This window comes from Metopolophium dirhodum, chromosome 1, assembly GCF_019925205.1.
Source record: "Metopolophium dirhodum isolate CAU chromosome 1, ASM1992520v1, whole genome shotgun sequence".
NCBI classification, from domain to species: domain Eukaryota; kingdom Metazoa; phylum Arthropoda; class Insecta; order Hemiptera; family Aphididae; genus Metopolophium; species Metopolophium dirhodum.
In genome coordinates, this window is record NC_083560.1 from 50,932,988 (window position 1) to 50,950,403 (window position 17,416).

At 28.2% G+C, this 17,416-nt stretch overlaps 2 protein-coding genes across 5 annotated transcripts; both read left to right on the forward strand.

The window, feature by feature from the left end:
- Positions 1-699: 699 nt before the first annotated feature.
- On the forward strand, positions 700-11,722 carry LOC132935528 (zinc finger protein-like 1). Of its 4 annotated transcripts, none has more exons than XM_061002115.1 (7): positions 700-854; positions 1,072-1,235; positions 1,311-1,506; positions 2,177-2,415; positions 2,495-2,804; positions 8,453-8,726; positions 10,061-11,721. In XM_061002115.1, exons 2-7 carry the CDS (start codon positions 1,134-1,136, stop codon positions 10,281-10,283), a joined length of 1,344 nt encoding a protein of 447 aa, XP_060858098.1. In that variant the 5' UTR covers positions 700-854; positions 1,072-1,133; the 3' UTR covers positions 10,284-11,721. The 4 variants fall into 4 exon arrangements, with proteins under 4 accessions (XP_060858098.1, XP_060858100.1, XP_060858097.1 ...); XM_061002117.1 differs by having other exon boundaries at positions 728-819; positions 10,061-11,722; XM_061002114.1 differs by having other exon boundaries at positions 735-977.
- A 457-nt stretch (positions 11,723-12,179) lies between these two features.
- LOC132935530 (uncharacterized) lies at positions 12,180-15,199 on the forward strand. The gene is made up of 2 exons (XM_061002118.1): positions 12,180-13,745; positions 14,815-15,199. The coding sequence occupies exons 1-2, from the start codon at positions 13,244-13,246 to the stop codon at positions 14,835-14,837; spliced, it is 525 nt and encodes a 174-aa protein (XP_060858101.1). The 5' UTR covers positions 12,180-13,243; the 3' UTR covers positions 14,838-15,199.
- Positions 15,200-17,416: the final 2,217 nt, after the last annotated feature.

Genomic DNA, 17,416 nt, shown 5'->3' on the forward strand with positions numbered 1-17,416 from the left:
CTTTCAAAATTTGACAAAATTTATCAAATTTATAATTTATTAATTATTTTGTAGTTAAAAATTTATAAAATGTTCAACTTTTATAGTTAAGGATTGAAAATTTAAAACAAGTCTCCACATAAATAGGTTATATATAAATTACTTTATTCACAATAATATCATCAAATATACTTGGTAAGATCATTGGTTTACTGACCGTTTTCGCTCAGAATCGTTTTTTTTTATATAATGAGATTATATCTTTGAATTCAAATTTAATATTATCCATTACAGTGACCCATTAGTAACCTACTGTACAGCACACTCTGCTTACCCACCTTTTTTTTTTTTATTGAAATTGCGCTGATAGAGTCATCATGCCCATCGCCCATGGCCCAATGCCTAAGGTTATTTAGCCATGATCGTAAATTGAATGACTGTTAACAAAAGTCAAACCTGTCATTTGAACAGTCTTAGAACAGTATTAGAACAGATTGGAGATTAGTGATTACTATTTACTGATTACCTACGTGCGTAACAGCACGAATTAAGATATAAATATAATATTTATTGTATAATATTTATACGAATCAAGGCATATCTTAATTCGTGATTTAAACAGTATAATAATTGTTCTAAGGTATAATAGCAGCTGCTGCTGCCTACGTAACGTAAAATATTTATCATATTATTTTGCCCGTGTTATCGGTTTTGATTTCAGTAAAAAATTGACGTGTTCTTATCATTATTATCGAGGTATCGAGCGGAGTCCTGAAAAATGAGTGTACTGCACGATTGTATAAAAGTATAAAATTATAAAACGCCTTAAACAGTATTACGGTAATCATTTATCATTACCTTGTTAATTATAATAGGTACGTATGACTACCTCGTAAAAATATTTAAGTCTGAGTAAATTCAAATTAATTACTTTTTCTTTATGTTTAATGTTTATATTTGATTTTGTTTCTACTCAATTCTCAATAATTACACTTCAGGTTATATCACTGTTACTATAAATATGATAATGATCACTCCATTTATGAATTAATTAACTGTATATTTTTTCCATAAAATGTTATGTGTATTTAGGTGAAGTTTCCAAATTTAGTATTACCATTCAACCACACCCATAGTAATATTATCTTTAAAAAATGGGCCTTTGTAAATGTCCAAAGCGCAAAACTACGAGTCATTTTTGTTTTCATCATTGTGTCAATGTCTGTGAGCATTGCATCGTTAACAATCATACAACAGTAATTATTAATCATAACAATTATAATTTTTTTTTTTTTGGTTTCTTATATATTTTAATATCAACCATGCTTTAGTGTACAGTTAAATCATATACCACCTGGTTGAAAGAAGCAAGTGGTAGCATATCGTCATCATCGGTTACAGCAGCTGCATTATGTGCTGTTTGTCAAAAGCAGTTTGTTTTAACATCAAAAGAAGTTGACAACTCAGCAGTTCATCTAAATGGCCCTAGAAGTAACACTAAAATTCCTATACGGCTTTTATGCTATCGTAAGTAAACATTAAAAATATTAGAGCTCGTACATTTTTGAAGTCATAAATAATATTTAGTTATCATATACTTAATTATCATGCATTATTAAATGTTTAGAATACTTTTATAGATTAATTACCTAATTAATTACATATCATTTTAATTGGATGTGCTAAGAAAGAAATCTTGTTGAATGATGTATGCACTGAATTTTTATTTTAAATTAAAACTTCAATAAAACCTCATTAATCCAGATTGTTGTTTAATAATACTTATTATTAGTATTATCATAATGCCCTAACCTCAACATTTACCAGTTTCTTCAAACCAGTAGGAGCGTCAAGTGTGGTAAAATGAAGGTGTGTATGATTGCCATGTTCTAATTCTGTACTGCACTAGTTCTTTGTAAGGCTTAATACTGTATTGCATTATATATTATATAGCGTTTGTATTTCTTAAATTTAAAATACAGATTATTTCCGCTAACGGAGTGTTTAAATATATATCTTGGATCATTTCATTGGTTATTTTTTTAATCAGGACTCATTAATTTGGAAAACCTTGAGCCCCAATTAGTCTGGATCAATGAGGTCTTACTGTATTGACAATTTTGATATAAGACTTATCAAGTCATTGACACAACAGATGTTTTATAAACTGTTCTATTAAATTGATAATTATTAACAGATGTAGTGCATACACGGTGTTTATCATCTTATGTTAAAAACCAATTGAAAGAAGGAAACATTTTGAAATGTCCATCATGTGATCGACAATTGTGGATACAACAACAAGAGCAATCACAAGTTTCTGATGACAACTCAGGAGTTGATTCCAATGATTTAACACCTGTTGCATCACTGTTATACAAACATTTATTGGATAATGGCAGTTGGTGGGGCCAGGCATTGATTACAAATGGAAATGTATGCAATAAATAATAATGTGACATTTATATGTAAATTGTAAAAAAAAAAATGATAATTGTTTTTTTTTTTTTTTAAGGTAAATGATATTGAGAAATATTTAATTGAAGATGAACTTCATGAACTTGGAGAAGAATCAGATGAAGAAATACAACAATTTGAAAACCAATCAACATTAAAAAATAATACATCTCAAATAAATAATATTGCAGACAATACATCTCCTATCACACTAGCTGAAAAAATGCATTTGCCTGATAGTAACATTGGTTATTACAATCATTATGAATTAACACATACAGCACCAGATGTAACAACTATCAATTACCGTAATAATACAAATCAAATATATCAACCAATCCATCATCGACATTTCAACAATAACTATGGTAAATAAAATGAAAATCAGTAATTTTAAATTTTACATTATGTTTATTCTAATTGTATTTATTCTAAAATAATCCTAATTCAAACAAGGTATGAACAATATACTCATGATGGGTAGGTATTCATTATTCAAATACAAATATTTTAACACATATTAAGTATTTATATATATATATATAACATAAAATACATTTTTCTTATTAAAATTAACCTTGTAAAAATAAATCATAATAATATTAAACTATATTAAAATAACAATTACTTTGAAAAATATTAACAGTTAAATTTGTATTCTACGTTCTTTTAAATTTGACCATTGCTGTGCTAATTTGTTAATATTCAATTGGTCTACAATATCTTTTTCTATTCCTAATATTACTAAGGAATTTAACGGGTCATCATTCATTGTTGATCTAAGAAATGTCTTCACTAATTTTAATTTACTGAATGTCCTCTCATTTGAGGCAACAATCACTGGAGAAGTTAACGCCAAACGACATTATACATGGTAAAATATGTTTGACTTCTTCAGACTTTTCCATTAAGGATTTAAAATTTTTTGAATCATCTTGTAACATGTTAAATAATATCTAGTTGAGTTTGTACTAAATCTAGATCTTTTAGATGAGAGCCTGTACTATCTACTGGAAATAAAGAGAGAGAATTTGTAATATTTTCAAGAGTAATATTTGATTTATAGGAAAGAATACTTCAACAATTTCAGCAGGGAATAAAAGATGCACTGTATATTCATACAAATAGACTAGAAGAGCATTCAGAAGTACAAACTGCGTGGGAAATAATTAAGAGCTCAGTCCTGGAGGTAGCAGACAACATGATAAAGCAACCTTCTAGGGGTAAAGCAAAGCATTGGTTTAATCAAAAATGTGCAGAAGTCATTAAACTACGCAATGATGCTAGATTAGAAATGCTACAATACCCAACTCAGCCAAATGTGGAGTTATATGTTAAAAAGAGAAAAGAAGCGCATAAGGTACTAAGACAGGAAAAAAGGAAAATGGAAAAGGAAAAGATTGAAAAATTGGAAAGTTATAGATACAACCCTAAAGAATTCTTTAGGCAGTGTAAATCCTTAAAAAACGGATTCAAGCCAACAACGCAATTCGTATTAAATGGAGAAGGGGTACTATTGTTAAATAGTAAAGATAAAGCAGAGGAGTTTCGGAAGTACTTTGACCAACTTCTGAATAGCGAACCCAATTTAAACCAAGGAGAAGATGACGAAGAATGGGGGGAACCCACAAACAACAACTTGAGAAATGAAGAATTAGAACCAAACAGAGCAGAAATAGAATCAATTATTAAATCACTTAAAAATAATAAGGCTGCTGGAGAGGACCGAATTTGCGCAGAATTACTAAAGCTTGGAGGCCCAAGCCTAACGGATGGGATATTTAATCTTATATCTATGATATGGCGTAAAGAAGAAATTCCAACCGATTGGAGAACATCAGTTATCTGTCCAATATTTAAAAAAGGTGATCCCAAATGCATAGAAAATTATAGAGGTATATCTCTCCTAGATGTTGGGTATAAGGTCCTGTCTATATGTCTCCTACGAAGAATACAAAATGTATCGGAGCAAATGATTGGAGACTACCAGTGTGGATTTAAGAAGGGGAAGTCAACGATAGATCACATATTCACATTACGACAAATACTAAGTAAACATTACGAATATAATAAAAATATCCATCTAGTATTTGTAGACTTCAAGCAATCATACGATAGTATAATTCGGAATAAACTATGGAAAAACCTAGCAACTCTAGGTATTCCAAATAAAATAGTTAACTTAATAAAATTATGCAACAGTAACACAAAATGTGTGGTTCGGGTACAAGGAGAGCTATCAGACCCTTTTGAAGTTGGTAAAGGACTAAGACAGGGTGATGCACTATCACCTGTATTATTTAACTTAGCGTTAGAAAGTGTGTTAAGGAGAATGCCACGACGACAGATAATGGAATTAAATGAGAACCATACCCTACTAGCATATGCGGATGATATAATAATTTTAGGTGATACAAAGCAAGATACCGTAAACAGTATGTCAGATCTAATGAAAGTATGCAAACATATAGGGCTGTCTATAAACCAGGAGAAGACCAAATATATGTTCATGACAAGAGAAGCACGAGATAATGAAGATGATTCAGACTTGGAAGTTGATGGGATATCATTTCAACAAGTACATGACTTCAAATATCTCGGAGTCAACATAAATAATAGAAACTGTATGCATAATGAAATAAAACTCCGTTTAAAAGCTGGGAATGGATGTTACTTTGCTATGTCACATCTGTTTAAGTCAAAATTATTATCTAGGAAAAATAAAGAGAAGCTATATACTAGACCAGTTGTGACTTATGCATGCTGTACTTGGGCTACAACAGCAGGAGATGAGAATAAACTTAAGATATTTGAAAGGAAGGTGTTAAGAAAAATCTATGGTCCCGTATATAATCCTGATACCCAAGTGTGGGAGAGAAGGTCAAACGAACAAATACAACAATTATATGGAAAAGGAAATATAGTACAATTTGTAAAAGGCACTAGAATGGAGTGGGCTGGTCACGTTTGGAGAGCGGATAATAGTATTGTCAAGAAGGTAATTGTAAACAACTTAAACAGGAAAAGACCTCGCGGCAGACCGAAGCAGCGTTGGATAGATGCAGTCAAAAGAGATATCCAGGAGTTAAGACCAGATTGGCATGGAGACCTAATGCATGCATATAATAGAGAAGAGTGGAAGAATTTGATATTGGCAGCAAAGGGCCTAAATGGCCTATAATGCTATAAAAAAAAAAAAAATATTTGATTTATCTAAAGGTTGTGAAAATAATTGGAACAATGGCTAAACAGAAGAAATACATTGTTTTAAGTTGCTATTTGATAATGTGATCAGTGTATCAAGAACTAATTTAAATTCTCTTCGGTAAAATAAATGTATTGTAAATTCAACCTCAGTTGATGATCTTGAGTCGATTCGTTTAGGACATAGTCTTCTACGATGATGTGTTTTAAAATAACTTTTGGGGGTTTGTTCCAAGTAAAGTTGCAAAAGATAAAGCGCTGTCTATTAATTATTTATAGCTTGATCATCAGATTTTATCTCAGTCATAATTTTCATAGTACTATCAATTAAAGCTATAGCATCAATTATACATAAATGTTTAGTTTCAAGAGTTTCAGTAAGACATTTTAATTTGTACATAATATTTTTCATAAAAACTATAGAGACAATAAAATCAAATGAGAGTAATTGTTTTTGAAGGCCAGGTGCTTTGGATCTTGTTAACTTGTCAAAATGTCCGTTATCAGTACATATTTCATCAAGACTTTTGATAATAGCTTCTAATGAGCCCCATACAGCTTTAACACTTTCTGCTCTTGCTGTCCACCATGTTTTTGATAAATTTCTTAGCTGTAAGGCATTTTCAATTTCAGATAATTTTATATTAAGTAAACCATACCTCTTGCTACTTGCAGAAAAAAATACATAGAGATTTTCTAAAGTATCAACCATGTTTGCAATAATTGTACTTGCATCACAACTATGCTCTAAAAAAGTATTAAGCCAAGTGAGCTTGACAAGGTATAAACAAAATTTGATGACCAGTCAGTTCTGAAAGTTTCACATGGGCTCCATTCAATTTTCCAGACATATTGCTAGCAAAGTCATATGATTGAAAAGTTATTAACCCTGGATTCAACGTGTTATTTTCTAAGATATTGATCATTTGTTTAGCTGTACCTAAACCAGTCTTATCGGTTCCTTTTGAAATCTCTAAAAGTCGTTCAACGGCCTTACCTTGATTATTGACATACCTTGTACATGCAGCTAAACGATCCTCATGTGTGATATCTGGAGTCGTGTCAGCTGACACAGAATAAATGATTGCTTCTTTTACTTCATTTACAATTATTTTATGTGTTTCATTAGCCAATAATTCAATGAATTCATTTTGTGATCTCGGTCCTAAATAATGAACTTTATATGACCGTTTAGAAGTCTCCTTAATTCAACAATCCATTGATGGGTTATGTCTAGACAATAATTTAACTAATTGCATAAAATTTCCACCACTTTCATCGCCATCACCTCGAAATGCTAAACCTTGTCGAGCTAATGTTCGAGCAATATCAAATAACATAATAACAATATTCTTGTTAAAATCTTTTTCTTGCTCTAATTGTATTGCTTTTTTTCTATTATGTCTGTTTAAAATTATATCAATGTGATTTGAACTAATATTATAAATGGGAAATTTAAAATTGGATTCAAGTACGGTGTATAACAATTAAAAAATATAAAAGCTTACCAGAATCATATTATGCAGTTTAATCTGTTCGGATAAAAGTCGTGAAGTTTTGGCCGCACTTTCTAATGGGTTTTTAGGAGCGCCAACATGTTTCACATTTATCCGTTTACCATTATGTAACTTTTCTTCTTGCTTTTTCTTAAAATCATCGTCAAATATATTTCCACATTCTAAGCATTCGACTTTAACACGTTTTCTCTTACGTTTAACATTAATTGTGGCATTCATTATTATAAATGTAAAAATATAAAATTATAGACACTGAAAAACTTTTGTAAAATGTTAAGTTTAGTTTAGGAAATAACAGCGTACAACTAACTGTTTAGTCTATCATGGTACACTATGTAGTGATATTGTATAGTGATACAGGTGACGATAGGGAGTACAGACAGTCGATTTGACGATTTGTACATCAGATCTATTTATAACATATTATTATCGAGAATCGAGCAGCAAGCACATTCGCATGGAATGACAATATTTCATTGTCATTTTATTATTATTTTACTTATCAGTTAATACTGTTAATAGTTATTATTAATTATGATATTTTTATAAAATTATAAATAAAGTAGTAATATTTATTTCCATAGGAAAATATTTGAACTCATAATTTGACTGTGCAATATAAAATATTTTTTCAAATACTTGAAATATTATTATAATATTATAATTATTGAATATTATTAAAATTGCCGACTCAATGGATCGACTGAGCTATGTCCCGACTGGGTCCAACTAGATGAGTCGTGGGAGGATGGCCCACCCCCTATACCCCCCCTCGGGACGGCCCTGGAATCAATATATTATGAAACTTGATGGTAAGAACATTATCTGTTCGTATGTTGGTTTTACAATTATTCAGTTTTTAAGTGAGTTAAGAGCATTTTTAATTTACTCTATATTATATATGCATAACTTACTAAAAAACTGAACCATCGTAAAGAAACCACATACGAACATAGATAATATTCTTACCATCAAGTTCCATAATAGGTCAATTCACTCGAATTTTTAAACTAACAGAGCTAAACGTGATCTGCTGAGCATAAATTTGCTATGTTACGCACTTATAAGACGGAAGCAACACATGCAGGTGTGGCGTCATCTTCAATAAAATGTGTACATATCTAGGCTCCTTACAAAACAGCTTGACTGTTTCCTCTATTATGCAAATCTTTCATTTAATATAACTGGTTTGAATACTGCTAATAAGAATTTATTTGTTATTATGATTGTGTAATATTAAAAGGTACTTACTTAAATATTATTATATTGAAAAATTTGTAATTCATTTTTTTTAGGTCAAGATTCAGCATTAACATTTCAACAGCTACAGCATCAACAACAACAACAACAACAAAAACAATGTTCATCTGTTAATATGACAACAATTTCACAGAGTTCAGATTTGAATAATAGACATGTGATAACGTCCATTACTCCATTACTTTTAAATAATGATAATAATTTGAATCATGATGAACAACAAGATCCTAGTGGCAAATACAGGCCTAAAAAGTTTAATAATCAATCTTGGTCTTTAAGTTACCAACGGCTTTTGCAATATTTTCGTGGGTAAGGACAATTTCCTAGCAGTAGTCAGTACAAATTTCTAGATTTTAGTTGTATACAAACGTTATAATAAATTCTATTTTAATCATGGTTATCTACTCAGGTTAGGAATCTAAGTATAAGATTTTGCAACTAAACAAAATGATCTATATACGGTAAACTATACTGTTAGTAATCCTTGTACCATGCCACACACCGATAGTGACTAAACAGTAAACATTATGTTTACATATTTTATATTTCAAATAATAATAAAAGATATTAATAATTACAATTTAAGACTTTAAGAGTAATGTTCAAATAATTTAGTACTTAGATACAATTTTCTGTCATCAAAATGATCAAATTTGATTTATATCAGTTAAAAATATCATAAATTAAAATTTTTAATAGAAAAGTTGACAAAATATAAATATCTAATATGCACACTAAATAGAAAGAAACAGTGAACAATTAATATAATGTATTTTATTTTTATATTGATAATTTGTAAAGTATTTACAATCATATTTTATAAATTAAAAAAACAATATTATCTTTACAATTAAATAAAATGTAACATACTTACAAAATATAATATAAGATAATACATTTTATTCAAAATTAACTATAATATGAATAAATTACCTTCCTTAATTAGGAATGTCGATTCACTGCTAGAATTCTAATATTGAAAGATTTATCCTCGGAGCAAAACGTTTCTCACAAACGTAAAAATTGTCATCAACAGTATAATTTAGTCTAAGTGACAACTTTTATTTAATTGGGGATCACAGGATTAAGAAAATTAATATCAATACCTTATCTGAATTACCTTCACAACGAGATACACACACACATTAACACATTACACAGCATTTAACCATGAAAATAATTCATCAATTTATAAGTTATCTTTTAAAAAAATGAAATATCCTTTACAATATGTTGAATTTAGAATCAACCATTTTCTACTACGTTCAAAAAACAACATGCATTTTAACAACTTCATAAAATTGTATTATACACAAAATATTCATTTCACTGGTCTACTAAACTATTTTTATCAGAACTAATGCTGTTAATTCTCTCATACAAGCCTCTCTAGGCTGTGGAACTAGCAATGAATGTATACCGCAACTCCTAACTTGTATAAATAACATTAGTCTTAATTTCTTAATTAACGTTATATAAATGCACGGCAGTTATTAAGTGTTAAGTTTATCAGAAAAATTAATTATCTTAATAAATGAATTTATAATAATTGTAACTTTTTTATAGTTAGCAATAATATATAGAGCTACATTTTAGCTTGTATATTATAAATTATTAAAATAATTTTATATTTTTGTTTTCAGTACAAACAATAAAGCAGAAGATAATAGTACTACAAGAATTGCCACAATAATTATTTTTTGTTTATTAATCATTGTAGTTTTATTAATAGCTATTACCAGTTATACACGTTCCAATAATGAACCATTTGATAATAACAGCATAGATTATGCTGGAGATGATATTGAAAATAATGGTGGTGGTGCAGCAACAAATTTAAAAAGTTTCAATGTTAACAACTTGTAACACTAAATGTAACTTTGGTAATATTACTAAAAATCTTAATGTATTGTTTCTGATTAGTTTAAAAATTAATCTTATTTTTGTTTATGTGGCAAATTATTTTAAAATCATATTTTATTGTGAGATTCTCACTCAGTTATTGTATCAGTCAGTCACAAAAATATAACATTCAAATTGTTTCTGATATTCCACACAAAACCTAGAATTTGAATAAAAGTTTATTTTTATTTTATATTTATAGTTTAAATTAAAAACATTAACTATTTTTTCTTCAATAAATACATTTATTTGACTATAATAAACATTTATTAGCTGGCAATAATTGTTTATATTTTTTTAAATATTAATATTATAGAACAGTGTTGTAATATTATAAGTATGCATTTCTTTCTTTAAACAGTGTTTAAAAAACTTATAAAATGAAAAAAAAATTTTGTGATTTACGTCTTAATAGTAAAAGTTATAGTTGCTTATAGTCATATTTGTTTATGTATTTATATGCGATTATGTGCAATTTGCTAATATTATTGAAATAAACATGTGATTTTAATAATTCCTTACTAAAATCTATCTAATATTTTTATTATAATTATGTATGAACTTCTATATTATCGAGGTGAATTTATAAAAAAAACTATGATATAAAGAAAAAAATGTATTTTTATAAAGTATATTATATAAGATCGTTTTTTAGTTAATACATTTAAATTATTTAAGTTATGTTTATACGATATGTAGATATTCAAAGATTTGCTAGTTAAATTATTTCTATGTTTAGTAGTACTTATCAATTCGAGCAACTTTTTACAATAATGACCCGTTAGATCCAGATTAACCAACACACGTCTAAATGCGGTATTAAAAGTGGCTTCGTAAAATAATATTTCTCCCAAAATTTCCCAAAACATCGTCTAAAAAGAATTATTAATTTGTTTTTGTAATTTATATAACGCCTATTTTTATACATAATTTATTCAAATGTTTTTTTTTCATTTTTTAATTTACTTGTAATTGCTGTATTTGTAAACATTAAGAATAATATTGAAAAATGTGTACAAAATATTTATTTTTAGTTAAATTTTTATGAGCAGCCCAAATAGTAAACTATTTAATATATTTGGCCCACTTGATACTTTGAGTTTGACATGCCTGTACTACAGTAATTAATAAATTAAAATTTAGAATTTACATGTGCTATGATATATTTCCCAAGTAATCAAAATAAGTAGTTTAAAATTTATTTTTGATTATTTAAAAATATTTTGTGTATATACTAAAAAATATTAGAAACATTTATAAGTTATAAGAATATTGTTTCAAATTTAGACACAATATAAAAATATACAGTTAGTCCGCTATACAAAATAAATTATACCTAAATATGTTTATTAAATGATTTTAACTTGATCTGCAATTTAATGAAACTGTGGTGTAATATTAATTTGATGTACAACCTTATTTTTAAATAAAGCAAGACTATAAATAATAATAGCATTTAAGCTATGCCAAAATAGATTCTATACGACCAAGTAGATTCATTTCGACCCATTCAGCCTACAATTATGAAAAATAAATCAGCCATATGCTATTATGTATATGATGAGGTACCTTCACTTTTACAACTTAATTTTTTACTTTTGGTTATACACTATAATAAATAAGTTGAAGTGACTACACTGATGTAGTGTCCTAACCACAAAATGAATATAATATTATTCATGAAGACTTCAGGGGACCCTTAGATCATATACATGGCTCTATCCATTGTCATGATCTAAGAGGAGACCAAACTCCGCTTCTGACATAGACCTTATACAGTTGTATCGCGATTTAAGATATCTATACTCATAGACGGAACATTTATAGTAGTTATCCATGTTGACGATATGCAGTGTCCCACGAAGCACAGGGCACATGCGCACTAGCGACGCACGATAAAAATCTATATCAATGATATTGTATGATTCTATGATAGAAGTTATAATAAATATTAAATATAATATTTTATTTGTTTTATTATAAACTTTTGACCTTTATAGTTATGCATTTTAATATTTTACCCATTACAATAAATAAATAATATTATTCATTTAATTAATTTACAATAATAAGGTCAACCATTGTTTTATTTCTCTGAATCGGTATCACTGGTCTTGGTCGTCCTGCCCCGCCAACTAATCATGTTCCGTCCATGAGTATAAGGTTATGGCTACAGGTTGCGCTGCGTACGCTAGGGTTGCTACTTTAACCCGTGTAGTATAGGGATTATTCACGCTTTTTGGAAAGTATATACATTATTTTGAACCATGACCCACTTTAGATTTATAGCTTGTACGATTACGCATTTATACATGTGCATAAGTGTATATTTCATAAACATGTTATTCTTAAGAAACAAATTTGAGTGTAGCGATACATATTTCGGTATAAAACGATCGTTTAAAAAAACACATAATATGTGATATGTGTGGTGTATAATAATTATTATCGGATAGTATAATTGAATTATTTACACAAAAGTAAAAATACTATTTATGAAATATTCACACGTATAAATACGTAATCGTACAAACTATACAATCTAAAGAGGGGCATGGTTCAAAAAATGCATATATTTTCCAAAAAAACATGAATAATTCCTATACTAGACGGGTAACCGTACGCAGCGCAACCTGTGGCTGTTTAATCGTGCGACTCATTTCGGTACGTTTTTTCTGTGGGCGTTACGACTTACGAGTTTGGTCTCCTTATTCTAGATCTTATTTATGATATTATTATACTTATACTTTCCTTATATAATACATATATAATAGTAGTTTAGTTGTCGTTGTACAAGCATATGTTGTTCTTAATAAATTATAATATACTTAAGTATATTGTATGTCTTACTAAGTTCTTCATTTCACACTTAAGTTGTTACGAAATATGGTGTCAGGTGTAAAACCCTAATTAGTATTAATCATATGAAGCATTTTAAGAAACTACACGTCGGTATTTGCAAACCGGATAACCAGAAAATGGCGGACTTAGTGGTTCAAGAATTTAAAGATTATTGTGAGCCACAGAAAAATATAATCTACGAGCGCTTTAAATTCTATAGCTGCGTTCAAAAACCAGAACAAACGTTTGATCAATTTTTAACAGAACTTGAGAGTCTTGCATTTTCGTGTGAATTTGCGGATTTGGACGAAATGGTCAGAGACCGCATAGTAATGGGAATCGGTGATAGCTCGATGCAAGAAAGATTGATGAGAGAAAGTAATTTAACACTCAAGAAGGCAACAAATCTATGCAGAGTAACAGAAATTAAAAAAAATCAATACCAAGATATGGACGACAAGAATATTGTTCTAGTCATAGAAAAGAACGTAAAGAAGCCACAGAAATGGATAATATTCCCAAAAGGACAAGAACGCTGTAAGCCACATAAACAGGAGTCGACTAATGGTCAGATCAATAAAAAAGGTAAAAGTAGTGTAAATACAATTTATAAGTGTAAAAAATGTAATAATGAGCATGGTTCTAGGAATTATCCTGCATTCGGGAAAACTTGTAATATTTGTAAAGGCATAAGTCATTATGCGATAGGGTGTAGAAATAATAAGAATTTTCAACAAATAACGGTAACCGATGTTAATAATAATGAAGATTTTAGTGGAGTACTTAAAATAGAGACGTTAACCCAAAATTTATAGTGTGAATAAAGCATTATTACCCAATAATGACCCATACCCAATTATGACAGACATAATCCATTCAGTAGAAAAATATTTTGTTGGTAATCAGGAGCAAAAACAATTTATTAAAGATGCTACACTTAATGATTCAGTTTTAAAACAACTGATGTCGTAGAGGGTGTCGTTTATTGAATTTGGTTGGTCCCATAATATAAATAAACTTGATCCAGAAATAAAGCATTTTAATAAAAGAAAAGAAAATCTGTCCAAAGGAGAAGATGAATTAATCTACTTCAATAATAAAATGATAATTCCAAAGTCATTAAGAAAAAAACACATAAATACATTACATGAATTGCATTTAGGTCTAGAAAAAACAAAATCACTAGTTAGAGAAATAATTAATTGGCCAAATAATATTGAAAATGAGATAAGTTACTGCCAAGTTTGTGAAAAATATAAGAGGTCTAATATTAATCTACCACTTTTGAGTCACCAAGTGCCTAATAGTGCGTTCAATAAAATTGCATTAGATATTGCTGAAGTCAATAATAAAATGTTGAGGTGGTTGGAAGTTTTATTAATACCAAATAAAAACTCTCTTATAATAATTGAAACACTGAAACCAATATTTGCAAGGTTTGGTATCCCTCAAACAATAATAGCTAATAACAATCCGTTTAATAGTGCCGAGTTTAAGGAGTTTGGTAAAAAGTGGTTTTTAATGTTGTCACCACAAGCCCAAATCACTTGAATTCTAATGGTCTTGCGGAAAAAGGGGTAGGAATAGCAAAATTAATGATTAAAAAATGCAAATAATCTAAAAGTGAATTAAACTTGTACTTATTGTATTATAGGGATTCTTGGGTTGCAGGATTAAAAGCCAGCCCAACCCAATTGTTAATGAGTAGAGTCCTACGTACAAGACTGCCAATAGGCAACAAGATATTAAATGCAAATATTCCACAAGTTGATGTCAACAATCGTGAAAAACAAACAAAATGGTACAATATGAGAGCAAAGAGTAATATAGAATATGAAGTAAGGAACCAATCCTATTTCAAAGAAAGAAAAATAGTGTGTGGTCTAAAGGAGTTATAGTTGAGAAAGCAGGTATCCCTCGATCCTACATGGTAAAAGATGGCAAAGGAGTTGTATATAAGAGAAGCTCATGTCACTAAATGAAAGCTAAATTCATAAATTTATTATTATATAAATTATATTTATTATTTTTTTTTAAAGATTCTTTGACATTGTCATCAAAACTTATCGATATCTTAATATTTTATATATTAAATAATTGTGTTTATTAAGCATTACAATAAATGTATATGTTAGCGATGTTGATGCATGAAATTCTGTAATTCTATAAAATAACTAGTTATTCTATAGAATTACGGGTACTTTCAGTAAATGTATTGAATGAATCCATAAATACATACTTATTTACTTATTCTACATACTAACTAGATATTTTATAAATTAACAATAAGGGTTTAGTTAATGACACTATTATTTTATTTTATTATTTTTAGTACAAATAACAAACAAAATCAAATTTTAGTATTAAGTCAAACACTATTATATAAAATATAAATATTAATTTATTTCACGTCAATGTAATAGAATTATTAAAATCTTGAACAAATTACAAATAAAAAATCAATAGTTATCAATAGTTTTTTTAAAATAGAATTATAAGCTTATTCTATTATTATAGTTACAAATTTTAAATTATTTTTTTTTTTTTACAATTTATAATTAATTTATTAGTACACAAACTTTTTGAATGGCATTTAGAATTACAAAGTAACAGTTATTTTTTAAACATATGTACTGTTTTGTAATGCACTTTTGTTGAACACAAATATATACTCACAATCAACTTGACTTTGATAATCAATAAAATCTAATTGACATCTACTATTTAATACAGAAAAAATCATAGGATTTGTTGAAAAATTTTGAAGTTTGATTGAGTAATATTTTTGTATATTTATTTCAGTTCATATATCATCCTGTCTCTACCACTGTGTCCAATAGACAGGTGAATGTTAAGTAAAATATTGTATAATTCTTCGTCGTGGACGTAAAATATAATATCAGAATTATCTTTCATTGGACGTATAAGTTGTTCATTAGCTTGCACTTCTATCACATCATACCATATTGTACCAACCAATAATCTCGTGTAGATTATTTTTTTCCTATTTTAATACTTTTCACTTCACTTATTAAAAAATCATATTTTGCTTTCAATAAAACGTACTGTTATTACGTTATGTTGTATTTTTGATAATTGTTTCAAATTTGGTTTTCATTATAAAGAACACTTATTAGTTATTACACTATACAATACTGAAAATGATCAAACTAACTAGTAGGTAGATATGCGGTACACTGTCACACTAATAAGTCTAGTCTATGCCAAATTGTGTGGTTCAATATTATCTTATATTATTATTTTTATTAATAAAACGACAACGGCAACAAATCTAGTATGTTATCTAACCCAGTCCCGGTCATATCTACCTAACAATATAAATTTCATACATTAGCGAAAACCCAATCGGTATTCTGTATATTAACTAGTAAAACCGTGTAATTTCTATATTAACCAGCATATTTAGGAATTTTATAGAATAATTAGTTATTTGTTACATATACATTACCGCTAACATAATACATACTCAAGAAAGGAACAGAAACACAGTAATTAAATACATTTTATAAAGAGGTTGCTTATTGTCATCTTGTTTTCTGGTTGTCTGGTTAGAGTAGTTAGACATATAGTTTAAAAATACAATTTAGTCATAATATCTGTGTACCATATTTCCTATGGGTTTATACTGTGGCATCTAACTAAAATTTAGTAGGATCAAGGATGGGCTACTAAACATTTTGGATACATACCCAGAGTTATAAATATAAAAACCCCACTCCTCCTTGCAATTACCATAAATTGAATTATCATAAACTCATAAATTACAAGAAGGTAAAAATGTAACAAATAGTTTAAAAATAATGAATATATTTTAAAAATTAACTATTGTAGTATTAATAACTTACATTATATAGGATAACCTATAGTACCTATTATATCAATCAATATTTTATATTCTGAGTGGAGCTTTTTAAAGAAATCAATTTGATTGGTGTAATTTAAAACAAATAACCGTAGATTCTTGAAATTTTCACCAAATATTAGCTTTTTTTGAACTTGCATAAAAAATATTTTAAAATATTTTGACTTTTCTATAGCTACTAATAAACATTTGAAATTTTCAATTATTTGTAGTTTTTGTTCAATGGACCAAAAAGTTTTAAAATGTAATAAAAGGTTTCTCCTAAGTAGGTAGCTATTATAGCAATTTAAAATTATTAAAGATACATATAAGGATAATTGTTTTATAAGCATTTGAATTTCAAACTTTAACAAATTTCTTCTTCATAAATAAG

Coding starts and splice junctions, on each gene's coding strand:
- LOC132935528 (XM_061002115.1), top strand. CDS start 1,134: ATGGGCCTTTGTAAATGTCCAAAGCGCAAAACTACGAGTCATTTTTGT. Junction 1,507..2,176: donor TATACGGCTTTTATGCTATC/GTAAGTAAACAT, acceptor AATTATTAACAG/ATGTAGTGCATACACGGTGT. Junction 2,805..8,452: donor ACATTTCAACAATAACTATG/GTAAATAAAATG, acceptor CATTTTTTTTAG/GTCAAGATTCAGCATTAACA.
- LOC132935530 (XM_061002118.1), top strand. CDS start 13,244: ATGAAGCATTTTAAGAAACTACACGTCGGTATTTGCAAACCGGATAAC. Junction 13,746..14,814: donor TGGTCAGATCAATAAAAAAG/GTAAAAGTAGTG, acceptor ATTGTATTATAG/GGATTCTTGGGTTGCAGGAT.